General features: G+C 48.9%; 1 protein-coding gene across 1 annotated transcript; it reads right to left on the bottom strand.

Annotated features, from left to right (window-relative positions):
- Nucleotides 1–1,772: 1,772 nt before the first annotated feature.
- Nucleotides 1,773–26,398, bottom strand: si:ch211-51a6.2 (neurotrypsin). The gene is made up of 14 exons (XM_036546961.1): nt 26,006–26,398; nt 23,311–23,350; nt 18,860–19,102; nt 17,924–18,062; nt 17,341–17,519; nt 14,782–14,929; nt 14,025–14,203; nt 13,216–13,357; nt 12,168–12,382; nt 10,450–10,591; nt 8,623–8,901; nt 7,794–7,916; nt 6,511–6,791; nt 1,773–5,732 (listed from the first exon to the last, which is right to left on the bottom strand). The coding sequence occupies exons 1-14, from the start codon at nt 26,078–26,080 to the stop codon at nt 5,413–5,415; spliced, it is 2,505 nt and encodes an 834-aa protein (XP_036402854.1). The 5' UTR covers nt 26,081–26,398; the 3' UTR covers nt 1,773–5,412.
- Nucleotides 26,399–27,229: the final 831 nt, after the last annotated feature.

Here is a 27,229-nt window from a genome sequence, read left to right as displayed (position 1 = left end):
GGCACGTGAGCAAGGGCAGAATGATTGACCAATCAGATGTTGAAGGGTGTCTATCCCTTTCCATGATGGATTGTGGTGTATTAGCAACCTCTCCTAGGGTGTCGTGCTCTATTAATCTTTCACATTATTACAGAGTGATGATTGACACGCTTGCTTTTCAGATCTGAGTTACTCTCGTGCGGTCAGAGCCAACCTCTCGCTGTATTGAACTTTCCTGCTGGCAACCAGCCTCAAAACAAACATGTTATAATGTGTCAGTGTTGATTTGAAAAGCCTTTGGTCACGCTGCACTGAGGTCTCCTGCTATTATGACACGTGCATTGCGAATATAACACTGGTCGGCATTATAATCTGCCATTGTTTTTTCTTGTTTTCATGTTTGTGGTTATCAGTGAAGTTAATACCGGTGATTGCCAGACTCCTAACGTTTTGCAAGAGAGGGAAAAGGGTCACACTGGCATGAAAGGCTTACTCAAGGACAAAGTAAATAGTTAGTAGATTGAATAGAGGCTACGCTGTATTGTGTGTACTGTATAAGCAAGCCCTATGGGGGTGTGCGATGCAGGGTGAGGTGGCGGCACACGTATCCATTTAACAAACTGTCCTTTTTGGAAGCATTCCTTTTTGAGCGGTTATTAGGAAGTGGGCGCTGGAAGTCATTTGGTGTCCTTTTCAATTACTGTATTTGAGCCCTTTTTTTTTTTTGCCTTGACCATCTGCCTTTATGTCTGGGGGCTGCGTGGTGCAAGGGAGATGAGAGATCCAAGCTTCAGCAGTTGCCAGCGGTCTAAATATACACCCCAGAATGAATGAAGCATTTCAAAGGCCTGCTCAGATATTCAGCGGACAAGCCAAGGAACTTGGAGAAAAGGCGTCTGGAATCTCCGTTTGTGGTCGTTTTTGTTCTCCGAAAAATAAAATCTGTTACTCTTTGTTTACCGACACACTCGAGTGACAGTTAACCTCATGTATTAACAGGCATCGATATTAAACAAACAGGCACTTTCGATTGCTTAATCCAAACATGCACAATGATCTTTGTTTGAGAGATCGGTCGAGACGGCCAGCTGGCTTCCACAACCCATCAACAGACGAAGCCAGTCCCAGATAGCTGGCGATGCTCTCATGAAGTTTCTATCAACATTGTGGTAACCTTGTTGCAACGCTGACAGAACATTGTGGGCGAGCTGAATGTAGGTTTATTGAGGTGATTTCCGTGTGCCCCCCTTTCTGGCTGCCACTGGTGTCAGCATGACCTACTACTTAAATTAGTCAGCTCTTTTTAGCTGACTGTCTGGGAAGGTATAAGAACATGCAGCATTCACAACAAAGAACTTGACTGTATATCAGTGTGGTTGTGGGTGACTCAGAGGTTACCAGCTTTTGTCTGTGTTAAATCTTCTTTACAAAAGAGCCCGTCCTTTGAATAAGCCAAAAAGTTTAACTTGTCTATTGACCGAGGGATAGCCTTCTAATCTCCTAGTGGTCTTGGCCTAGTGATGATATGAAAGTGTAGTGGTTCCAGCAGCCAGATAATAATTCTTTTTAACCTGTCACATAAGTTCTGTTTCATGGCACCAACTAAAGTGTGTTCTGTATGTTCTTTTCGGTGTTTTTATCTGTTCAGGTGAATTTTCAAGGGGTGTTTACCACAGAAGAAAATAATTAATCATATTCTTGTCAAGAAAATGGGTATGCAAAAAGTGCCATGCAGCCTGGGTCTGCCTGAAGTATTTTAGAATGTTTTCACCACAGCAAAACAGTGCCACATATGTTACCTTTATTTGTCACCTTTCTTACATGGACAAGCTTTTTACAGAGCCACGGAGATCAGAAGTGAAGCACGAGGCACGATGACCGCAAACACCACGGCACATTCAGACAGCTGGTGGCACAGCATGCAACAGGCTTGGGTCTCAGGCAGCACAGAGCTCTCTGTCTCTCTCTCATTGGCTGACAGAGGCTTTGTGGCAGCCTGGACGGAAGTGCACCAAGGGAAAAACCTTCAACCCCGACAGGAAACAGGTCCGCGGGAGGGGTGGACAAGACGGCAGGATATCCACGGTGCGTGTGGGTAACGGGGGCAACCCTTCCCTAAACCGAAACCTCTGAAGCTCAGGCTTGCTCCAGGGCTGTGGGTGCTGACACCGAGCCTCTGTCCAGCTGCCAGCAGGAGTCCCGCAGTTTTGGAATGTGCAGCCCGGTCACATCCAGGCATGTCACAAGGTCTTGCTGGAGGTCGGCCATCTGAGCTGCACTTGGGGATGAGGCCAAGATGCCGCGTCAAGGGGTGTCGACTCCAACCTGATTCCTGGGTCATTCCGAGGCCAGAGATGTAGAGAGGTTAGATGATATCACCTCCACGCATCGCATGAGAGAGCGGGCCAAAGGGAGGGAGGGATGGGGGGAGATGCTTTGTAGAGGCCTGGGTGCTCCCTGGAGAGACAGAGGCCCTCTCCGAGCAACCTGGACAATGGAGCTCAGGTTTCAGGCTGGAAATCGTTCCAGATCGGATCATTTCCTCTCGGCCTCAGCCCTGGACTCGCCTTTGCCCAAGATGCTTTGCAGCCCAGGGAACATTATCTTGGATGGATGTATGGACGGACAGCTGTCACAGAACTGCGAATGCTAGTTTACTATAAGAACACAAAGTGCTACTTCACAAGAGGTGGCAGATGTAATAAGTGACAAAAACAAAACAGCAATGAAACTGTGCGTATGTGTTTTGCCTCCTGCATAGATATTTACACAAACACTTGACCAAAACCATTGTGTTCTTATACATTTTGTGAAGAGAACAATGGTGGCAAAGAGAGATAGATGCAGATGAACTTGAAGGTATTCAGAATACATTAATATTTATGTACACAAATGCACGACTAAAGCTGGCACTCAATCAATATTTGTACTTAATTCGGACTCATGACTCAAGCCAAGTGTTAATGTTTTCCTTCATCAACACAGTTCTACAAGTTCAGGGTTCAACAAAATTAACAAGGAAAAAAGTAAGACTTTCAGTTAGCTGTGGGGGGAAGTCAGAAATTAAATGTCGACTGAATTCCAGCCTATGTATAATCAGTCCTCTGGAAGGAAGAAGTCTCTGATTCTGAGGATAACCTCTTTACACCTGCCTCTCTCCCTCTTGTACAGTGACAGAAGAGGACCAGAAAGAAACCAGGCACATATCTCAGGGTAGTTGGGGGCATATATATAGAATTCAGAGGCCTTTTCACAATATAGCATACAGCACAAGAATGGACGCATTCTCCCCTGACTGTACATCATCACCACTGCAGATGGAGCAGAACGCCCTTGACACAAGTATGACACGTTGAAAAAAGATGTAATGTAGCAGAAACTGAGTGCAATTTTACCTCAGTAAGGTCATTCCACATCAGCTCAGCTGCCGAAACATGCCCCTCGCCTCCGCAGCCCGTGGTTTTGTAACCAGTAGTAACAGTGGGGCCAGTTAAGAGACGTTCCCTGTCAAGGGCTTTAGGGTTTTACCTGCCTGCGATCGCAACTGTCGTCATGATGGACACGGACAACTGCAGTTTCATTGGTCTGGTCATTATGTAAGGGCTGAAGTGTAAAGCCTTCCGCCAGAGGAGAGTGCATGCACACACTGGCTCTCACCAATCAGAGACAGGCATCCTTCTGTCCAATTGACCTGATGTGGAATTGGCCCCTCGTAAATCCACGACTCTGAGCCCCGAGTGTAATCTCCATCAGAAATAGTAAATAGAACCGATGCATTGAAATGGGAACGGGGCCTTACGCATTTAGGAAATGTGAGCCACCAGTAAGGACGCTTGGCTTCCTAGTTCACGTTTCACAATAGAATACGTGCTGCCTCTCGGCTGGTCAGACCTCTCTGTCAGAGCACTCTGAGAAGAGTGGAATCTTGCGGTCTGTAACATTGCAAAAAAAAAAAAGAAAAAAAAAATCCAGAATCCATAAGAAAAGATGTTGCACAGCACATCAGGAAGAGAGAAGGGCTTTTGAGATGATGACTGTAGGATGCTGACTGTTCCAGGGGCATTTCTAGGTGTCAGCGGAGAAAGGGCTACTAGTTTTGTTGTCCCTCTCGGCTACACACAGGCCACGTTACATAGCCTGTCACCTGGAGTAAATGTAAGCTGTCAGTCTGCTTTATGGAGACAAATCTGCAGGGCTGGGTTTGCTGGCTAAACATCCAAGCCGCAGAGGGGATAATGCAACTGATAGCTCATCAAAAGGTTCAGAGGGAAAAGCTCGCTTGCATTCAGAGAGGATTCATTCAAGTCGGACCCGACCATTAAGGGGCATTGAACTAACTATCTAACTAAGTGCCACTCTTATCACAGACCGGGCTCTTATGTTACAGACGGCGTGCTGTGGTTTGCACTGGGCCTCAAGCCAGTTGAAGCAGAAAATATGTAATGTATCTTCTTTCCCTGCACTATTGATAAGGTGGCAGCGGCCTCACCCTCCCACAAAACAAGCCTGGACCGAGGAAGCCTGCCACGCACCGGGGACAGCCTGTGGCGGGGCGTGGCCCCCTGTCTACGAGAGCCAGGGTCGCTGAGCCAGAGGGGCCGCACCGGCTGAGAGAACTGTGTGTCACGGGACGGCTTATGCGAAGGAACGCCAGGCTCCGCTACGGCCGCGTTCACCTGCAGGACGGCGAGCAAAGCTTGTGACGGCTGCCCTCAGTTAACACTTTGAGACCAGCACGGCGTGAGACACTCGTTTCCCGGTACAACACCATCAGCTTTTCAGCGCCATCCTCATGGCCGGCGCCGGCCAGCCAGGCCCTCGAAACGCGCACACATCCAAGCTCACTCAGGTCACGGAGTGCAGTCTGGCGTCGTTTTAGGGAGTGGGAGCGGACGGGCTGGAAAAGACTGGAAATACATGCAGACGTGGAATGTGTATGAGGCGAAGCTTCACTGGTTCAGCCCTGCGTAGGGGTATGTTCTGTCCCCTGTCCCCTCGAGGAATGCCCGTCCATAGAGGTCCTGTCCACAGGCGTTGCTGTTGACTCCTGCACGAGGCCTCCTTTCACCCCTGCACCAAAAATGCCTTTCAGAGGCAACAAAAAGTTTCCTTACACTACTTCGGGATAACATCACAGCGTAACATACTGTTACGCTAATGTTCATATGTACGTACATACACTGTAATGAAGTCATAACATGCACACAGCCTTCTTCAATATTGCATTCTGTGGCCGTGTAACTTGTGCGCATTTCTCGAGATTCTTGCATTATGAAATGCCTGATCTATGAATGGGAAAGACAGAGCCAGGTCACCTGCTGGGGTTTTTGGTGCAGAGCATGAAGACAAGCCTGGAGCAAAAGCCAAAGACATCCCACTCAACCCCTCCCCCTTCCGCGAGAGTCACATGACACGGGCAGGACCAACGGCGAGTCAGATCTTGGCCGGGCTGTTCGTGACCTGCTCGATCCAGCGCAGGAACCTGCTGACGCGCGTGTAGACGCCGGGGAAGCTGGGATCGCCGCAGCCGTGGCCCCAGGAGATGACCCCGGTGAGGACCCAGCGGCCCCCCTCGTCCTGGCACACCAGAGGGCCCCCGCTGTCGCCCTGGCAGCTGTCCACGCGGTGGCGGTCTGACAGGCTGCCAGCGCACAGCATGCGGCTGGTGAAGCGCTCGCCATAGCGCTTTTTACACTTCCAGGCGGGCAGCAGCGGCACCCACGCCTGCAGCAGGGTCCGAGAGTACTCCGAATCTGAGAGGGGGACGGGGGGGAATAATGAGAGAGGGAGAGGGGGAGAGAGAAGAATGAGAGGTGGGGGGGGAGAGGGAGAGAGAAGAATGAGAGAGAGGAAGAGAAATAATGAGAGAGGGAGAGAGGGATAGGGACAGGGAAAAGAATGAGAGAGAGGAAGAGAAATAATGAGAGACAGAGAAGGAGAGAGGGCAAGGGAGAGAGAGAGAGGGATGTGGAGAGAGGGGGAGTGTGAATGTAAGAGGGAGGGAGAGAGGGAGGGAGAGGGGAAGAAAAGAATGAGAGAGATGAAGAGAGGGAGTGAGGGAGAAGAGAGAGAGGGACACAGAAAGAGGAAGTGCAAAGAAGAAAGGTAGCGGGAGTGAAAAAGAGAGAAGAGATAAATAGAAATAGTGGAAGAGAAAGAATGAGAGAGATTGAGATAAAAAGGTTGAGTGAGAAAGAAAGAGGAAGAGAGAGGAGAGAAGAGAAACAGAGAGACAGACAGAGATGAGTGTGTGTTATGTTATTACAGTACTCTCTTTTCTGTAAAAACAGAAAAATAGAAAATGGAAGTGTAAACAGTGACTTGAAAGTAATTTGGGGAACTTGATGGTAAAACTCCAAAGGTGCAGAGATGTTGATTTGGTATTAATCAGCACCAGTAGAACCCTGCTTCCATTGTGAATGCGCCATGTTCAGCTGTAATGTCTGTCTTCAGCATGGTTTGTCACACAGCTGATGCATGATTCATAAATGTGTCACGGAGATCGGGGGTGTCTGGGGGTTGGCGGGGTACCTGTGATTCCCCACCCCGTGATGATGCAGGCCGCGGGCCTTTTGCCCCGCGCGCTACCGGCGGGGGGCAGGCAGGCGGCGTTGGTGTGGGGGTTGAAGGCCACGCAGTTGCCCTCCGCCCCTCGCAGCCGCACCAGGGCGATGTCGTACTCCCAGCCCTGGCTGTGGTACTTCCTGTGGACCACGATGCGCTCGGGGGACAGGCTGCGCTCGAAGTCGTCCCGCTCCTCTGTGTGGTAGTCCCCCAGCCGGAGCACGTAGCGGGAGGGATCGCTGCCAAACCTGCAGGGGGGGGCGGGGGTGGGAGAGAGAAAGAGGGAGAAAGAGAGAAAGAGAGAGAGAGAGAGAGAGAATGAGAAAGAGAGAGAGGGAGAGGGAGAGAGAGAGAGATAGAGAGGGAGAGAATGAGAAAAAGATGGAAAGAGAGAGTGAGAGAGAGAGAGAGAGAGAAAGAGAAAGAGAAAGGGAGAGAGAGAGAATGAGAAAGAGAGGGAGAGAGAGATAGAGAGAGTGGGAGAGAGCTCAGGGCAGAAAGATGGGGGAGAAGGCAGGATGGAGTGAACAGAGGATGCAAAAACAGAAAGAGAGAGAAGAGAGGCAGATAAACAGTGAGATAGGGAAGGTTAGAGACAGGAGAGGAGGAGAGAGCAGAGAGAGAGGAGAGAAAGAGAGAAGGGGGAGAGAAGCCAAGAGACAGAAAGAGAGGGGGGAGAGAGAGAGAGCAGAGAGAGAATTGGAGAGAAAAAGAGAGAGAGGACATGGAGAGAGCAGGAAGTTGGCAGAGAGAGAGAGAAGGGAGGACAGAAAGAAAGAGAAGAGAAGCAGACAGACAGCCAGAATAAAGGACGGATGGACAGAGACAGATTGAGAGAGCAGGGAGAGATACAGAGGGAGACGGAGAGGAGGCATTTTACTCAGGCTGAAAGAGAATCCAAGGCCAGTGCCAAGCCGGGGAGAAAGAACAACAGTGACGGGGAGCTTTGGCAGAAAGGGCTCTGATTTAGCACGCCAGTACAAATACATTCAAACTGAAGAGACCAAGAGGGAGAGGGAGAGACTGCAGCCAGAGGAATCAGAGACGGTCAGAGAGGGAAGGGAAGCGTGTGCGTGCAAAAATATCACTTCATGTTATTAATTTATTATGAATGACCTAAAATGGGAACATGTGTTCGAAACGTTCCCAGGAAAGCCAGCGTAATTCCACGCCTTGAGAAAATTTATTCCCGGTTTTCAGACCAAGGCCGTTATAGTTCCACTCATGACCACTAGATGTTGCTGTCTCACCTCTTGAAGCAGTGCGCTGCAGTGAGGACCCAGCAGGAGTTGATCAGTGTAGCGCCACACAGTGGATGGTTCCCCTTAGACTGAGATTTCAGCCAAAGAGAGACTTGCCAAGGCCAGTCTCCCCTGTGAAGAGACAAGTAAGAGGGATGAAGCAGACACCTTCAGACACATGGAGACAGTCACCTCTGTAGCTAAAATGCACAGCAGCTTGTGCACTCTGCAGAGGGAAGTTCCCAAGAGAGATGATTTACAAAGAAGAACAGAAAAGAGATTTATCGAGAGATTCTGAGAGGGGAAAAAAATGCAGAAAGCAGAAGCTGGGGTTACACAAGGGTGTGTGAGTGTGTGTGTGTGTGTGTGTGTGCGTCTGTGTGAGTGTGTGAGAGAATGTCGATCAGTCTGTTACTGTGTGTATAACAGTTTGCATGTGTGTCTGTGTGTATGAGAGTTTGTGTGAGTGTGTGTGTATGTGCATGTGAGCATAGTGTGTGAATGTATGAATGTGTGTGTGTGTGTGTGTGTGTGTGTGTGTGAGTGTATGTGCGCGTGAGCATAGTGTGTGAATATATGAATGTGTGTGTGTGTGTGTGTGTGTGTGAGTGTGTGTGAGTGTGTGTGAGTGTATGTGCGTGTGAGCATAGTGTGTGAATATATGAATGTGTGTGTGTGTGTGTGTGTGTGAGTGTATGTGCGCGTGAGCGTAGTGTGTGAATATATGAATGTGTGTGTGTGTGTGTGTGTGTGTGTGAGTGTATGTGCGTGTGAGCATAGTGTGTGAATATATGAATGTGTGTGTGTGTGTGTATTTGTGCACGTGTGACTGTTTTACCTGAATGACTTGTCCCCTCCGATGATCCTCCTTCTGCGACGTTGTGTGTTGGGACGCAGGCCACAGGACTGGGTTGCCACGGTGCCATCCCCGACAGGCTCCGGTACGTAGTCACAGATGACCCCCGCGTCCTCGCTGTGCCTGCAGTTGTGGGCATCCTGTCCCTCAGCGGGACACTCCCCCAGAGAGGCCTCTGTCCCCGAGCACTTCACATTGTCCAGGTGAATGGGGCCCTGTCCCTCCCCAAAATACGCCATGGAGCGCGCCTTGGACACACCGCTGAAACAGAAGCGCAGACATCACCGAGAGGACTCACAAGCGCCCTTTAACCTGGCAGCTGCTAAACTCTAAAATATGAAAAGCACCGGTGTATAAAAGGAGGCCTTTGAAAATCAGCCTCACCATGTACGTCTGGTGTGTAAGCTTGGGTATACCAAGTATTTTCCCCTGGTTTCACTTTCTATTATGTGCAATTTTTCCAGGGAGATTTTATAATGATGGGAAACTCCTACTGCCATTTAAATTTACTGTAGAAGCAGTATGGTGAACTACTGAGGTGTGTTTGGGTCCTAGGCTCCCACTGTATATGCAGGTTTTTGTTGCTACTGCTTTTAATTCATTAAGTCTGACTAGTTTGCTGAATGGATACTGTGCCATGTCCTCACAGTAATCAATGCTGAGTATTTTATGATAGAAAAAAATATTGTTTGAAGGTGCATTTGCAACAGTGAAAAGATACAAGTAAATCTGTTCTTAAATTCTGAACATATAGTAATATAGCTCTCTGTTCAGTGAATTGTTTAATGGCCTAATCAGCATTAATCAATGCTGAATTGGAATGTATACTACCAGGTTGCTTTGCCTTCATCTTTGTTGATGAAGGCACACGTTTACCAGTGCAAGCACGAGCATAATTTCAACAGCACACTTCTTACACAAGGGACTCACAGCAGACGACTGTGGGGATGAGCTGAACCCAGATCAGCATTAAAGTAATCACTCAATCTAATCTCACTGACGAAAAACTGAGGTGGGACCAAACCACCAGGTTAGAACGATGGAGGGGAAACACTACACAGGAGAAGCTATTTGAGAGAGAGGAATACCCCAGGCACTCTCTAACTGCTGCCGGAGAGCCTGGGGTTTCCCACACGCAGGCGCACACCACTGTCACATGGGGGGGGTCTCGTCTACCAAAACACCGGCTGGTCCGGCTGTTCAGAGAGGTGTGAAGATGACTCATACCAATATCCACTACTCACTATGGAAAATGAAACACTTCAACCCACACTCACTAACTGATTTCCCTTCCCATTTTACTTGTTTTGATTTAGTTTTGGTCATCATAAACGCTCTACATAATCATCTAGTCGAGATGTTACTATTTCTAGAATCCGACTATGGCGGCTGCTGGCAAGTAACCAGATGTGAGCAGTGGTGCAGTAGTAAGGAGTGGGGCTGATAAGTGAAAGGTTGCTGGTTCTATTCCCCCCTGGGAAATTATGGTTGTACCCTTGGGCAAGGTTCTTAACCCACCATTGCCTCAGTAGATATCCATCTGTATATATGGATAACATCGTAACCTGTGTAAGCTGCTCTGGATAAGAATGTCTGCTCATTGTAAACACTGTAAACACTGATGCTCGTTCCATCCTGCTCACTCATGTCTTTTTTTAAGGACGCACGGGATTGCTTTCACTTCCAAGAAGTAACCCGAGCAACGCGCCCGTCGCCGTGAGCGCTGGCCCCCCTGAGGGGCCGAGCCACACGTAACGTGAGCAGCTGCGGGTCTGTGGGGAGGAGGGGAGAGCGACGGGAGACGCCTACATGAAGCCCAGCTGCCGGCACACCACCGCCGCGTTGACGTCGCTCCAGCCGTCGTCGCAGACGCTCCCCCACTGGCCGTTCATGAAGACCTCCACGCGGCCCTCCCTCCGGCTCTCCCCGGCCACCAGCCGCACCAGGGGACCTGCAACGAGCGCGGACGGGGGGGGGGTGTGTGTGTGCGTTTTACGCGGTGCTCTGACGCTCCTTTCGCACGGCGCAGCTGGAACAAGGCTTTCCAAGAGCTTTTGCCTACGCTGATCCATGTGACCAATCACAGCTCAGCCTTCTGGTGCTGCATAAATGCATAACATTGTAAAAAAAAAAAAAAAAACGAACCACTGTAAGTCGTTGTAATGTAATGTAATGTAATATAAATGTGAGTGGCAGTGTAGCTTAGTGGTTAAGGAGCAGGACTTGTAACCGAAAGGTTGCCGGTTTGATTCTCCACTGGGGCACTGCTCCTGTACCTTGGTCAAGGTACTTAACCCACAATTGCCTCAGTAAATATCCAGCTGTATAAATGGATAACATTGCAAAAAAAACTGTAAGTCACTCTGAATAAGAGTGTCTACTAAATGCCAATAATGTAATGTAATGCTGCGTGGCGCCTGCCTGTGCGCCAGGGAGCTGTGGGGCTGCAGAGCTGCGTTGCCCCCATTGTTGTCAGTGCTAAAAACTGAAGACATAAACACAGAAGCAAGGAAGGACGCAGCACCAGACAAGCAAGCAGAGGCGGACAGGAGTAACACTGGACTGGAGGTGAAGTCTAGGGCAGCCGTCTCAATTTGGGCAAAGGGCATTCAGCATTAAGACAGCGTTCGGAGTGATGACGTGTTATATGTAATGCAATGGAAAGGCAAGTGTACTGTTCTGGGCCTCATACAGCACATGGCAGCGTGCTCCCAGCTTTGCAGTGGAAAGGGGTTACATTAGAGCTTCGAGCTGGTGAATGTTACCATGCTGCACCCTGTAAATACCTCACCACATAGGCCGTCAGCGTGATGAATTTAGTTACAGCGATGGCGCCGACATACGCACCCCCACCTTGACCCGTGGCTGAGCGGGGGATATGTTTCTTACATCAGCACATGTGTCAACACTGCACCATGTGCTAACCCTCCTGCACAAGAGGAGCGGAACGCTAACGTACATGCACTTAAACACATGCCCATGTCAATACACCATATAGAGTACACACAGGGAGTCTACACACATGTACACATTAACATATACACTAATGTCACTACATAAACATTGTGCAGAGTACATATGTAAGGACAGTGTACACATATGTGGATATATATAGAACACAAAGCCCAGTCAAAAAGCCACTCAAAAGGACATGTGCACAATCTACACACACAGTACGTAAAGTTTGTCCACACACATGCATTCTTTCTGTGCACAAAAAAACAGTCATAAATATGTTACACACGTTAGTCACGATCACACACAAAGAAGAAACATGCACAGTCTAAACAAACAGTGTATGTATACATGCACGCACCCACACACACAATTTGCACATACTCACACAAAATCAACACATGCATAATCACCCACACACATATTCATCCAAGCCTTTAGCACAAACGTGTCTCTCCGTTTCTGCAACAGTGACTAACCCCCTGAGCCAGCCTGTTCTCTCCAACCCCCTGCCGGTCCCGTCTCGCACACCCCCTGTGGGACGGGGTGACGGGGCGACGGGGTGTGCGTACCTGTGACCGGCGCGCCGCCCGGGATCTCGTTGGTCTCGCCCCCCCTCTCGCAGCGCACGCCCACGTCCTCACTGTGGGAGCAGTCGTGCCGCCCCCACTCGGCGTGCCTGCACTCCAGCAGCGAGCGTTCGGTACCGGCGCACTGCACCTCGTCCAGCAGGATCAGCCCCGAGCCCTCGCCGTACGCTCCGTCCGGCGCCACCTCCGCTCGCCCTCTGCTGACCAAAGGCGGAATTACAGCGAAATACAGGGAAAAAAATGCCTCATCTCACGGCAGATTCAAGAGGCGGCCAAAACGCATGACATTTCAGACAAAAGCGACAGGAAACCAGGCTGACATCAGATCTGAGGTCAGTTCTGGAGGCAGGGATTTAGTGCCTCTCTCTGAGGTGTGAAACCTTACAATGCAGCTTGTGTTCAGTTCAGGATAACGTGTATCGTTTTTCACTAGAATCGGAGATTATCCTGTAAAATGACTCAGCTGAGGAGCGGGCTGAGCAAGTGTGAGCACGACACGCTGCGTTCAGAGCTCATTCGAGTGAGCCGACGGCGTGCGGGGTGATCCGAAGGAGGGACGTAAGGTGCCCCTTAAACTTCCTGAAGCTGGAGGCGATTAATTTCATTTCGCATCCAGCCTATCATCCTGTAACAGCCGGGACAAATGCCACCGAGCACAATTTTACTCGTTTAGTCATTAATCTCGTCCTTTTTATATGCATGGAAAGAAGAATATTTAAACGCACTTAATGTTCCCATCAGTTTTCAGAGGTACTTCCAAGGTGAGTCATACTGTATGTCAAACGTATGATGCAACAATATTAGTCCTTTTTAAGTTAATATGATATCATATTGACTGTTGTATTTGTTTATGACACATTGCTTCAGTTTGCAGTTTGAACAAATCTATGCCATGTAAAACAGCTATGTTATAAGTACAGAACTGTAAATGGGGGGGTGACTGATTGGGCACTGATGACTGGAGCATAGGGAAGGAAAGGTCACCCCAAAGAGGTGAAAGGTGAAAGGTGAAAGGCTGTCAGTGCCTCACCTGAAGCCCAGCTGCCTGCAGACCACCTGGGCGTGGAGCTCGGTCCAGTTGTCGTCGCACACGGTGCCCCAGTCACCAGAGTGATACACCTCCAAACGTCCCTCCCAGGGACTGTCCGCCCCCACCAGCCGCACCACCCCGTCTGGAACACACACACACACACACACACACACACACACACACACACACAGCTATCAATGTTAGGGTGTCCTACTGACCAAACTGAACTGAACAGTATCTAGAGCACACACAAACAGCATTGCTTGTGGACTCCCAGGCAGCGTGTTTGAGGTAACAGAGCTTTAGTTTATGTGTTTAGATTGTTCTGTCCAATTGCCTTGCCAAGACAATAAGCGGGTGTTGCTACTCCAGTAAGAGAGCTATCCTAATAACACCCTGCAAAAACATACACACAGCAGTAGGCAGGGTTGGGCTTGCGGAGTGGAGAATGTGGGACTGTGCCATGGCGTGGAATGGAATGAGGTAGTCCTACGCTCTAAGCGAGTTAGGGAGGCGTCACGTCATCTTCTGCGGTTGCTGTATTTATTCCTACAGAATGTCCAGTGTTTGCAAGTGAAGTTAAGGAGAAATGGCCATCGGAAATGTTAGTTTGTTGCAAAAGGATAAGGACAAAGCAGTCAGATTGAATAGGGTCTCACTACTGTAGTAAAGTGTGTAGTGGCTTCAGGACAACGTGTAATAGTTGCAGGAGAGTGTGTAATAGCTGCAGGGGAGTGTGTAATAGCTGCAGGAGAGTGTGTAGCAGCTGCAGGAGAGTGTGTAGCAGCTGCAGGACACTGCGCTCTCACCGGTGTAGGGGTTGCAGGACACGCCGGCATCCTCCATATGGTCGCAGTTGTGCTGCTCCCAGCCCCCGTGGGCGCACTCCTCCAGAGAGAGCTCATTCCCTGTGCACTGCACCCCATCCAGCAGGATGGGCCCTGTGCTCTGCCCGAAGTGTGCCCACGACCAGGCCTTCGGGATGCCCCTGGCCACAGACACACAGAGCCGAAATAACAGAGAGATGAGTAATCTACGGAAGAGAGGAAAAAGGGAGATAGGTTTGGGGTTCTCCTTTGCCTGAGAACTCACGCCAAAATCCATCCCTCCATCTGTCTCTCTCTATCACTCACCCAGTGCTGCTATGCTTTAAAAGCTGTTCAGTAGTGCCATGCAGTGCGTGTATGTGCATGCATGTATGTGTGTGTTCGTGCGCATGTACATCCACACGTGTGTGCATGTGTGTGTGGGATGCTCAGATTAAATCCCCTTTGGGGTACAGCTCTCCTCATCTCAGAACTTAAAAGCTTTAAAGCCGAAAACAACCCACAAGCAGTCATGACAACAGCTCTTCTCCAACACGTCCTCCGCAAACAGAATGCCCGCAAAAGAAGGACACAGGCCATCAAATATTCACGGCCTCCGTTCATGTACACCCACGCAAAGAGAGCGCCCATTAGGAGTAGCACAGCGCACGCTGGATCCAATCTGACTTCGGGTCACGAGAGACGTCTGAAAACATCAGGCGGATGCATACCAGCAACACAGGCGCAGAGCGGCACTCACCCCAGACCCAGCTGCCGACAGACCACCTCCGCGTCGATGTCGTCCCATTGGTCGTCACACACGGATCCCCATCGGCCGTTGCGGTACACCTCCACGCGGCCCTCAAAGTCCTCAAGGCCGCCCACCAGCCTCAAGGGGGCGCCGTTGCCTGATGGAGACAAGCCAGACGGTTGACAAGTGCCCGTGTCCAGTGCCACTAAGCCTCATTCACAGGACAACGCACACATGTTACGCACAACGCACATGTTAGATCGCAGTGGCATTCTAGGGCAACGGTTAGGGAGCTGGAGCCGGAACCAGAAGGATGGAAGTTTGGGATTACTTCTATGGTACTCAGCTTGAACCGATTCTGTAAATAGTCAAAGCTATAAAAGGGTAATGTGCTAAATGCTAAGTGAGTCATACTGGATAAGCTTGGCTGGTTGAGCAAATAAGGCAGTGTTGTACATCATTGTCATATGACAACGCTTCAGTGCAAAAACTGAATGTTTGCACTTTGACAAGCTCTCACTGCAAATCTGAAATTGCTCTAGGGTAAGCGCAGTCTTGCAATCCCGATTCTTCCTGTCCTGGTCAATTTTTAATGTACGCCGGATGCATGTTTCTATTCTAAATGGAATAACAGTAACAACTGGGATGTTCCCTTCGCAATTATAAATAATGTAGAGACAAAAAAGATAGTGATTGTAAAGAAACTTATGCAACTCATAAGAGAGGTTCTTCTTTGTGCACAGCGTTAAGCAATGAGCGATACGTGAGCCACGTGTCCGTGCACCCCCACATGCGTGACTGAGACCCACAGCTGAAAGACATGTCTGAGCCCACCATTACTGCCTTTCAATGCCTTCAACAGGTGCTATTCTCAGCTACCGTGACTATGAGAGCTGATCTGAGATCAGGCAAAGCCAAATCCCTTTGTGAGTGTCAGTGCAGAGAAACATCCCTATCAACCACATACAGGCTAATCCGAGGTCAGCCCATCCTGCTCCCTGTGTGAATGTCAGTGCAGACAGACAGACAGGTGTGTGTGTGTGTGTGTGTGTGTGTGTGTGTGTGTGTGTGTGTGCGTACATGAGTGAGTTTGTGCCTGACTGTGTGACTTTGTGTTTGAGTGAGTGTGCATGCATATATGTGTCTGTGTCTACGTGTTTGCACGTGTTTGTTTGTATTTGTGTGTCTGTGTGTGAGAGAGTGTGTCTGCATGACTGTGCATCAGTGAGTTTGTGTATGAGTGTGAGTATGTGTGTGTGTATGCATGTATATGTGAGTGTGCGTGTCTGTGCCTGTGTGTTTAAGTGTGTGTGTGCGTGAGTGAGTTACTGCATGAGTGTGTCAGTGCAGGGTAGGCTAATGTAAGCGGTGTACCTAAGGCAGGCCCTGTGTAAATCCGTCCAGGAGAGACGTGTGAGGCCTGTCCGGCGGGACCCTCCAGGGCCTCCGGGCTCTCAGATAGCTCACTGCTCCTAATGTTCCAGACTGAATTATTCACAGTTGTGCTAAATATACCGCGGGCGCTTTGGGATGTACTCTTCCCTGTCTTCCGCGCACCACCCCCCTCCTAGAGGCTCTGACGAGGACGCTCTAGGACAGCGGCCTGGGTGTAAAGTCAGGTTTCGTTGCCCTCAGATGTGCAGAGAGACTCTGCGTTGCGGTTCTTGTTGTCACATTCGTGTCAAAGAGCCCGAGCCATGGATCTGGCCTCCCAGTAGGGCCTGAAAGCCAACCCATACCCTGCCTGCACTGTGTGAATGCCCTGCCCTGGCGGAGCCACAAACGTATCAACACGCACAGGGGGTTGGTGCACAGAAACACATCAGTCACCCTATAAAGCCGGCTGGGGCTCTTAATACTAAAAAGCAATAATTCTGGATCAACAGAGGGAAAGTGTTTGGTTGGACATACAGTACCAGTACAGTGCATTAAATAAAAATTATGATATAAAGTGTATTTGGTACGTCTAACTAAAAATATTCCCTCAAAATTTGTTTAATTGCTCTTTTTTCATTTAGAACACTTACGTATTTGCCAAGAAGCCTAACTTTGTCAAGAAAAGCTGTTAATTAATTTCAAGGCAACTTAGATATGTATAGACATTGGCTGTGTCCCAAATCACACACTAGCATATGTACTAATCGTTCTTTTTTCAGTGGCTATAGTTTGCCATCCAAATACTTTCAAGCATACTACAGTATCCATACCACACCATACCATATCATGAGTGAACATGCTAAACAGCAAATCCTACTTGCTAAGTGCACTACATATGTGTGCTAGTGTGCAATTCGGGACACAGTCATTGACTGATCACCCTCGTGTTTTGCATTTGACCCCATGTGTTATCTGTCTGTCCTCATGAAAGGGGTGCAGTGACAATGTTTTTCTACTAGAGACTGAGGATGGGCTAAAAGATTGAGGCCTACATTCTGTGACTCACTGGTCACTGCAAGGTTAACTCCTGATGCTTCTCAGAGAACATCCCTCTGGACTCTTCACACAGAACCCAGTGGGAGCCCTTGAGGGGCTCCCAGACCCAGAGAGACATCCTGCCTACACCCTTACCGTCGGGCGGAGCGCACACCACCCCTGCCTCGTTGCCGTGGTTACAGTCGCTGGTGACGAACTTCCTGCTCCGGCACTCCAGGAGAGAGTTCTCGTTGCCACGGCAGCCCAGACGTTCGTAGTGGAAGAGTCCGGAGCCAGGGCCGAAATAGGAGTGCTGGAGCGCCGTGCCAATTTCACTGCCGAGAGACAGACAGAGCGCCATGACGACATTCACACTACACAGCCAGCTGGGTTTCACACGCACACACAAATACAGACACACATACACATACACACACACACACACACACACACACACAAATACAAACACACAATGACAAACACATACAAATACACACATATATATACACACACACACACACACATAAATATACACAAACACATGCAAACACAGAAGTGCATACACACACAAACACACACACCCATGGGCCACCCAAGGGTAAGCATAGAAAAGTAAAGGTTGGCTGAGAGAGGAGAGAAAGGGTTGGACTTTCAACTGTGTTGCTTCATCAGTCAGGTGTTCTGTATTCAGAAAGGAGACAAAAGGCAATCTGACAAGCAGGCTTGGAGCGGCTCGTACCCAAGGCCAAGCTGCCTGCAGATCACACTGGCATCACGATCCGTCCAGTGGGTGTCACACACTGCCCCCCACTGGCCGTTTAGGTACACTTCTAGACGCCCGGTCTTAGAGGAGGAACCGCCCACCAGCCTGGCCGCACCTGCACAGGTGAGAAAAGAGGGAGACGTTGTACCACTATTGAAAGCACATTTATGCACCCATTATAACTGGGCCCACTCTTCCTTACACTCACTAAAACAGGCAGCAGACTGCAGACAGGCATCCTCTGTATAATCACAGACAATGACTTTAATAGTCACGATTACACCCCTGGGTAATTGTACAGAATGCCCCTTGTTTAAATCTTACAACACGTATTCAAACAGTCCTAGCCTAGCAAGCACACACAAGTTACCCTCCGCACACACACATAATCGACGCCATTAGCCTCGGAAATATAGCGGCTGGAAAGGGAAAGACGGCGACGCAGACAGGGAAAGACAGATAATGACAACAAACAGAGGTTCACCACAACAGGTTTCAACACCTGAGTATTGCCTGAGGCTTGCCGCTCAAGAACAGTGCTGATAGACCGTTGCAGAAAAAGGCAGACGGTTCAGTATCCAACAGACAAGAGACAGCAGACAAAATTACACACGCCAGAAAGAGCCAGACACAGAGGAACGGGCAGACAGGAAAAAATGGCACAAGAAAGAATCCAAAGAGATATTCTGAAAACACGAGTAGCGGGAATGGAAGGTAGACAGACAGACAGGCAGACAGACAGTGAAGCGAACATACCGACTATAAGGCAGGCAGGCAGACAGGCAAGAAGACAGACAGACTTAGGAAAGGAGATGGAAAGGCAGACAGGCAGACAGACAGACACACAGACAGACAGAAGCAGGCAGACAGAGACAGACAGACAGACAAACAGGCACGCAGACGGGTCCACACCCTGGTGGCAGTCGCAGTAGGCCCAGCCGATGGCGCCGGAGCTCTGGCGGAAGAAGCACCAGGGGTTGGACTCGCGGTCCGGGTTGCGGCAGTAGCTGTGGTCTCCCAGGCCCCGGCCCGGGTACTGCTGCACGTAATCTGGGAACTCGGTCCACTTAAGGCAGGGTGAGCCCGAGTCCGTCTGGGACACGGAGCCATTGTAGTAGCCCAGCTCGGTGAAGCCCTCTGAGCAGGACAAAGGAGCTGGAAAGACACACACACACACACACACACACACACACACACACACATCTCTGAGACCTCTACTCATGCATAAAGTTTCTGACACACTTAAATACATTTTCACTTAATCCCCAAACTAATGGAACACGTCTTAAAAACTTGCCTTACACCCTCAGTGAAGGACCTGAATTGTAATATGTCATCTTAAAGCTTAAGCGAGCTTGGTTATTTAAAAAGGCCTATAATTTGCCCCGTCAGTAAAATTTGGGATAATGATTCATAAAGAGAAGATACAGTGTTATCTCAGAGGTACACATGGCCTGACTAATGTGTTCCACAAGGCTCTGCCACCTGCAGGGCGCGATTTGGAGGAGAAAGAAGGGATGTCCCAGCCTGACTGATACTGTCCTCTAATCTAAAAAAGAAGGGGGGAGGGGTCAGGGTTGTGGAGCTCAGATCCAGTCAGTAATGTCGCCCAGTGAGCTTCTGTCAAAATCACCACAGCATGCTGTGCATCCTGAACCTGACTACTACGCACCCTGAAACCGGTTGCTCCACCCCCAATCCAAGCCTGACTGCCCCGCCCCACTCCTGCAGGTTGGATTAGAATTTCCCCCCTTCAAAGTGTGTGATAGGGAGTCTAACGCGGCAGGGCGACCTGCTCGCTTGCAGCGCCTTGCGTACGGCGTCTCTCCTCGCTTTTCCCGCCCTCCCTCCTCGGCGTTTCCCTGTCTCATTTCTACCTCTTTGCAATTTTCATGAAACTCAACACGCAATGGAACACGGGGTGTCATGCATCCCATAACACTCGTTTAACACAGCTTACTGTGTGTAACATCTGTCAGCTTAGAGATGACGGGGCGGTTGCTTTCTTTTGTTCCCGGCATTTTTAAAACTCCAGTTTGGTTGTTGTGTTTTTTTCTTTTTTTTTTTGAACTGACGAGCTGCACTTCACTGACAGATGAAACGCGAGCCTTTCCTGGAAGCTGCAGAATGTTTGCGGAGGTAAGGCACGGAAGCGCAAGCCGGTAGGGATTCGCCCGTGCCGACGATCGCTAGCCCTGGAAGTCTACGCAGCTTGATGCAGCGGTTAGGTTATTAAAGCTGCGCTCCTCTCAGGAAATGAGGTTTTAAACTAGCTAAATGAGTCTGACTCTGTTTTACAGAGCTGCATGTGTGCTTGATTGCACAGAAAAAAAAAAACCTCTGCAGGAAGACGATGGAGAGCTTGGCTAACCCCTCGTAAATGGAACACATCGTACACAATAGCAGAAGGAAGTTAAAAAGCAAGAGCACATCATTCATCAAAAGGCTTGTTTAAACAGGGGGGGAACAGTGGTTTAATGTGGAGCCAACTCTTAATTGAAGACATGGGTTAGCAGTATTCACGCCAGCCCTTAACCCTGTAGAGGAGACTTCTCTATTATTAGATTTCCTATACCACTAAGGGGCACCTAATTCAATTGAAGACCCAGAGTGAAAAAGGAAACACTGGTATCCCGGAGAGCCAAACAGTTGGAAATCAATGTCTAGCCTAAATCTTGATGCACTGGGTCTCTGAGTGTGTTATCTCACGACATCTGACACGGGTAGAGTGGGGTATTATTGGTGTGATGTTCTGGGTCTGGACTTTTCAGCTACAAGAAGGTAACGTAATTATGAGTGTGGCATAAAGGAGAGAAGGGAGAGGGTGAGGTAATGACTGCAGACTCACACGCTAGTGATGGTGCTAAAACTGCACTGATCCTCACAGAGGAGTGCTGGGCGTGCGAAAGAGGACCTGCCAGGAGAGACATCTTGAGACATCTTTCCCCACACACACACTCTTCCTCCTAAGCCCGCGTCTCTGTCTCCTGGAACTCTAAACCCAGGATTAGGGACCAGAGCGGCCGCCGGGACTACAGCAGATAAACACTCGCACCCGCGACACCCGCTGGCCGGCTCGGGGCTCGGCCTGCCCCCGCCACACGCGTTTGTTTATCGGATTGCTCATTTGCCTTGACACGGGCTTAATGAGTTGAGACAGCCGGCCCGAGGACCTTGCGGGGCGGCGAGGGACCCTGGGAGGACGGCTCGGCTGGAGAGAGGGGCCGGCGGTGAAAACCGAAGCCCGAGGCAACAAGTGCTTTCAGGGAGCTGCGGCTCCCGCTGGGCCTGCCGTCCCCTTTAACCGCAGAGCGAGGCGGCGTGTCGGGCCCGGCTTGACGGACAGTTATTTGGCCAAAAAAATATCCCCGCCTAAGGATGACTCATCGAATCAGAGAAATGGAGCTTTGAATGTCTAATCCTTTCTCAAGGGCGTGCACGCATTAATTCTGTACCTAAGCTGTGCTCCTTCAACTCCCCCCGCAGTTTTTAGAGATCACATCCATCACTCAACACAAGAGCCAAGGAAAAATAAAGGGGCCGGTTTACAGGCATAAGGCACATTGAGATTTCTGTCAAGCGGCTGACTCCGGAGTGATTACCTCTCTATTTAACCCACTCTAGGACTGCTTTTTATTTTTCTCGGCACAGATGATCCACTTCTCTGGCTTTGCTTCTGTTGGCAGCGTATAGAATATCTGATGCTGAGCGACGCCCCGTTAGGGAGCCGGGAGGAAGTGGGTCACATATGGTGCTGTGAGGTCACACGCCTGCCCTGCCGCATTCTCACCACCTGCAGGTGAACACAGGTGTATGTGTGTGTATCTGTGTGTGTTTGTGTGTGTGCGTGCTTGTGTGCCAGCGCGTGTGACTTGATGCACCGCCTGCAGAGTCGCCCTGAGAAGAGACCGGCTTTGGTGGCCCATCAGAGTCACAGACGAACGGATTAACAGCCTCCCAGGCCTGAAAATACCCTCTCTATCCCCCCAGCCCCAGGCCGCAGTCCTAAATGAGCTCATTTTCCACGCTGTAACTGTCTCCAGTGATGCCGGCGTCAGACACTGCGCTGAAACAAGATCCGGCGGGCTACGAGGGGACAGCAGACGGGCCACCGAGACACGGGACCCGACAGACCACGGCGGACGCGAGGCCCGACGTAGACCACAGCCGACAAAACGCAGCGAATGCCATTCTAAAAAAAAAAAAGGTTATTGCTGGAAATGCAAAACAGTGTGCAAGCGTTATGCATCTTCTTTAGGCTGCACTGATAGCGCAGCAGACGCAGCCTCAGCATTGCAGAGCGGTGCAGGTGACCCTGCGGGGGAACGCGGCCCAGGGGAGCTCCGTCTGAAACAGCTGCCTGGCTGGACCGGGCTCAAATCAGCACAGCCCACAGCGGGAGCTGTGAGGGAAGGAATCCGCCGCTCGCTCTTGTCTGAGCATGAACAGCACACGTGCAGGGTGGAGGTGGTGCTGCTGGTAGTGGAGGGGGTGTTCTCAGCTTCCTCCCCTCCAGGAATCAGAAGGGACAGGCCTGCCCAGGCTTAGATGGGACACAAACCCTTTCCCATATCGACTGCTGGGATATGGCACCCTTGAGGGGTTCTCAGACGCCGTGGTAGAACGGCAGAAAGCAGGGGAACAGATGTTTCTGCGTTGCGTGGTTACTGAATAAACCGAGGGCATACTAAAATGCCTGTTGTTTCACACCCATGCCATTCCATATATACCTTTGTATTTATATCGCGTTGCAAGCCATATAAAGGATCCAGTGGCCCCTTAAACAGCATATTCTCGTGTGCTGTGTTTTTATGATTGGGTTTCTTTCTGACTTTGCTGCAAGGGACGGGGACCGGAGAATCACCTTCACTGGGAACGAGGCAGGATTCTTGGCAGTTTTTCAGATTCATCTGCCTTTTCTGTTTGTCTCGGCTCCAGGGCTGTTGAAAGCGTGGATTTTGGCCGCTGGTGTGACGCAATTTTTTTTTTTTTGTAACGGTCAAAAATGAAAAGGACATTATTTCCATCATTCCCAGCCAAGGAGTTCCTGAGAGGGGTGTCACCCTGCACAAGCCCCACCCATATGAGGCTTCAACACTGCCCCACCCTCCCACCGGGCCTACTTTATCAGCCTAGAGGGGTGACATCAAAGGACCCGCTTGAGTGATTAATTTTCTTTACATGGGACATGGGAATTGCAGGCTCTTGAAGTTGAGAGAGGGAAATTGCCCTACCCACCCCAAACCCATCCCCCAACCCCCCTCAGTCTCCAGTCTCCTGCTAGTTATTACACATGATGCATGACTTAAAGACTCAGCGTTATTATTAATAGCTGCAGGGTAAAAAGGCTTGTGTTGACCTACCTGCACTCTGCACAGTGTTGAAGTAGCTGTCAGATATCACCTGTAAAGGCAAGACAAGCACTTTTACTGACTGAGGTTCAGTGCTTGGTTACTCTGAAGGACAACACACAAGTCATCTTGAGAGCATTTATTAGTGTGATTTACATATGGTCTCCTCTGGGGTTTTGTTTCTCAGCCTTACCATTGCCAATGTAAAGCAAAAAGAAGCTGTCTCAAAAAATGGAATACACACAACGGGACATAATCTGCCATGCCTGTGTGTGTGTTTGTGTGTGCATGTGTGTGTGTGCGCGTGTTTATGTAGGGAGGGGGTGTCAAGTGCCAAAGGTCAAAGGCGAACACAGTGCTGGGGTTTGCGTGCTCATACCGAAGACACACTGTCTGTCCACAGCCCTGAACTTAGCTAGCCTTTGCACTACAACTCGCAGCCATTGACAGTTGATTGGGGTGGGGTGGGGATAACTGAGAGACTGCGAGCTTCCTACTCTGCAAGGCTGCAGACAGCGTAGGGAAGTTCAACATCGTGTTGGATCTTGCAGTGCCATGACTGCACAAGACTGCTTCCCCCACTGTCCACAAACCCAGCCAGCGAGCAGGTGGCTCACAGACACCATTAACCAGAGCCTCAGTGACATCTCCCCGAGCTCATAAATGAATGTGCCATACCTTCCACCTGGGACGTGTGGAGGCTAATTGCATTATGCATTGATAACAAGCCCAAAGTGACCCTTCAAAGGAGATGAGATTTGAGCTGATTTCAGTGCACACAGTGGTTGGCTGTATTTTTAATTGCATTTGTCAATCTCGGCACAGTAGGAGCTGGGGATACAGACAGAACGCCGAAAGCACTCGACTGTTTTACGACAGGAACATGTCCTCTTAAACGGGAGGAAAGCTACCTTAAGCACATAATTTATTTTCCTGGGAGAAGCTTGTACTTTCTGTTCCTAACCTGAAACACCTGAGAGTGAAAAAAATCATTGAAAAAAACCCTATTTGTTAAATCTAGTAGTATAGAGCATATTGTAAATGCAATCTTCAGAACAACACTGACAATCATTTCCACTACACATACATTCTTATTTGTTCATAAAATGCTCTTTCACATTTTCTAACCTTACATTGTCATCTTCTTTTCACCTGGGAGGAGTTCAACAGCACACACTCTTATCAACTCGCATAGGACAAAGTACACTGTTCAGGGTGCTGTGAAGTAAACACTGTTCCTGCCAAAGTAGGGCGTCTTTCATACAGATACTAATTGATAATTTGCCTTTGTAAATAGAAAACCTTCCTCCAGGGTGCGACGATGATTTAAATAAAAAAAAAAACAAAAACGAGGACTTTCTGTGTCAATCATTGTCACCTTCGGCGTGTCACCCACTGTTCTATGTCATTTGCTAGCAAGAGACATACTCAGGCCTTCAAGGCAATCTGAGTTGCAATTAAATTGTGATCATGAGTTTCAAACCCGTGGGCGTTTTCACATTTTCCTCCATAATACTCTAAACGCTGCCAAGGGCAGACCACAAACGTGATTCGAAATGGTGACGCTTAAAACTATTATTGCCGTCGTTACACGGAAATGAAGCTATCTTGTACCTGTAGCAGCAAACGTTAAAAATTCAGGATTTATTGTGCGGATCCAACACAAGAGAGAAGGGAACGTAGCGCATGTTTCCAATTAGCTAATTCCTTCCTATTTCCGCTGTCTCTTACACGTCCTTTCAACTGCAGTCCAGACAGTGGTAGGTAGTTATAACTGACTGCCACTCGCTGTGTTTACCACAGACTGATTCTGTCACTAAATGAAGCATTTTAATTGAAACCATGTTTGCGTAAAAATGCGTCAGAGTAGGGCGCGAATCACTAAAAACATCTCCGTGAGGCGTGGTGGGTGTTTAAGAGTAATAACCACGGACATGTGGATGAAAAATCTAGCCATTGTAACAATGTAATTGCGTTACACATGATATCTATCGAGTTAATAGTTTTTGTATTGTGTGTAGACTAATACTGTACTATCTGTCCAGTCTAGTATCGTCTTTCTTCACATTGTTTTACAGTGTCGTTTTTTCTCAAGACTTCACTTTTTATATATGCTTTTCAGTACATGAATATTTGACTCTTCGGAATATTTAGTTTATTAAAAAATACCAGTTAATATCCGTATCATCTCCATCATACCCATCATCATACCTAATTGCACTCACATATTCCTGTTTTGAGAACGATGTAGCCGTTAAAAACAGCATGCTATTTCATCTAACATGATCACAGCATAAAGATTAATACGGAAAAATACCCATGTGTAATTGTCTTATTCAACTTTGTTTGAGCGACATGATTTACGTATTAGCCTCAGTAAATATATACAGTTTTGTCTGTTTAGGTGACGTTAACGTATAAACCTGTATTTGCAGGTAGTGTATTAAGACAGAACAAAGCTGTCATATGAGCAGCATGGTCTCATGTGATAGGCATGAACATTTCCACTGTATCCGATCTGTGCGCTTATTTAAGTGCGTGGCAAAACGAGTGCTCGATTTTAACTGATTTCAGTGCGATCTTGGAATTGTAGTACAGCATCGATGACTCAGTGGCAAAATAGTCCCATGTTATACAAGGAAACAGCATGCACCCACCAATATATTACACGTACTATAGTGAAGAGAGAAATGAATGTATGACATACCTCTGCAGAAATGAATAGCAAATAGCAGCATGAGATTGCCAGAGACAAGATTTCCTTCACTGCTACCACATCCATCCTGCTCCAAGTGTCATTGTCCGTGCTTCCAGGAGACTTCACCCATAGCTGTCCACGGTCCCCCCCTCCCTACAAAGTCAGTCCGGGTATACAGGGGCCGAGCAAAACTCGTCTTCAATCAGGCGGGCACCGCACCAGTCCGTTTAAGTTAAGTGCTGTTGGGGACAATAGCCCGATGCCGTTGTCTTCCGTTCTTTGAAAAGTGGTTGAATCGAAACTTCAGTGTGACATTGCACAGGGTTTCCAGATCCTCTCCCCTCCCTTCTACATATGACGCTCTCACTTGCGAGAAAGTGCCACTGAAAGAAGACACCGCTTAAAAAGAGCAACCCGCCGCGCTACTGCTGTTGATTTTGACAGCGCACATATGACGTGAATAAATACCATGCCCAACGACACCAATCCCAGCTATTGCACTCGCCTATATGGGCGTTGCTGCAGCACAGGGGAGACCCACGCTGTGAACTAGATACCACAGTCCCAGTTATAGCCTCTGGTAGCTGCAGCGACACAATGAAAAATTGCTAAAATGTGTTTAAGCAGGGCGCGAGAATCATTGGTCCATGTGCATACAATGACGGAGAATGGATGAGCGCACCGCTGCACATTCAAAACGGGACAAAGCACATTGTTATATCCCAGTTTCATGATAATTAACAAGCTGGCCCGTCCCACTCCTTAGGAAGAGGTTGTAAAACGTGCGGCAAAATAGCCCATATGCAGATTGCGGAACTACTTGTGTATACCATTGATCTTGGGTGTGGATTTTGACCGGCGTTTCTCCGAACGCACCCATGTGAAACACATCTACCACCAGTTAAACTGCGCAGCAGGTTATCCCCATAATAAGCAGCAACTGGACACTGAATATCTAACCGCTGCTTTTCAACATTTAGTGGGGTTTCTTTCTTTCTTCACGTTCCTGGAAATAAATGTGATTTATGAAACATAACCTTTTGGATATCACTGTGGTACAGCAACAGTGACCGCTTTATAGCAAGCGATAAGGCAGTTTGTATCAGCCTAGTGACAGAAGAACTTTAAAAAATATGACCACATTGTCATTGTCACAATTAACTCATCTTAACCCACCAGACTCATCCCATTTAGGCTACATATTCCACTGTGTCTAAAGTGTTTAACTTAAAG

Source organism: Megalops cyprinoides, chromosome 15 (genome assembly GCF_013368585.1).
Source record: "Megalops cyprinoides isolate fMegCyp1 chromosome 15, fMegCyp1.pri, whole genome shotgun sequence".
Classification (NCBI taxonomy): domain Eukaryota; kingdom Metazoa; phylum Chordata; class Actinopteri; order Elopiformes; family Megalopidae; genus Megalops; species Megalops cyprinoides.
This window is presented reverse-complemented; position numbering and strand designations above follow the sequence as displayed.

Bases quoted from the DNA above. Each gene is read 5' to 3' on its own strand.
- si:ch211-51a6.2 (XM_036546961.1), bottom strand. From the start codon at position 26,080: ATGGATGTGGTAGCAGTGAAGGAAATCTTGTCTCTGGCAATCTCATGC. The intron at 18,063-18,859 runs GTGTGGACCCGT...TCACCTGTGCAG, and splicing joins CTACTGCGACTGCCACCAGG to GTGCGGCCAGGCTGGTGGGC. The intron at 13,358-14,024 runs GTGAGAGCGCAG...TGTGTGTTCCAG, and splicing joins GTCCTGCAACCCCTACACCG to ACGGGGTGGTGCGGCTGGTG.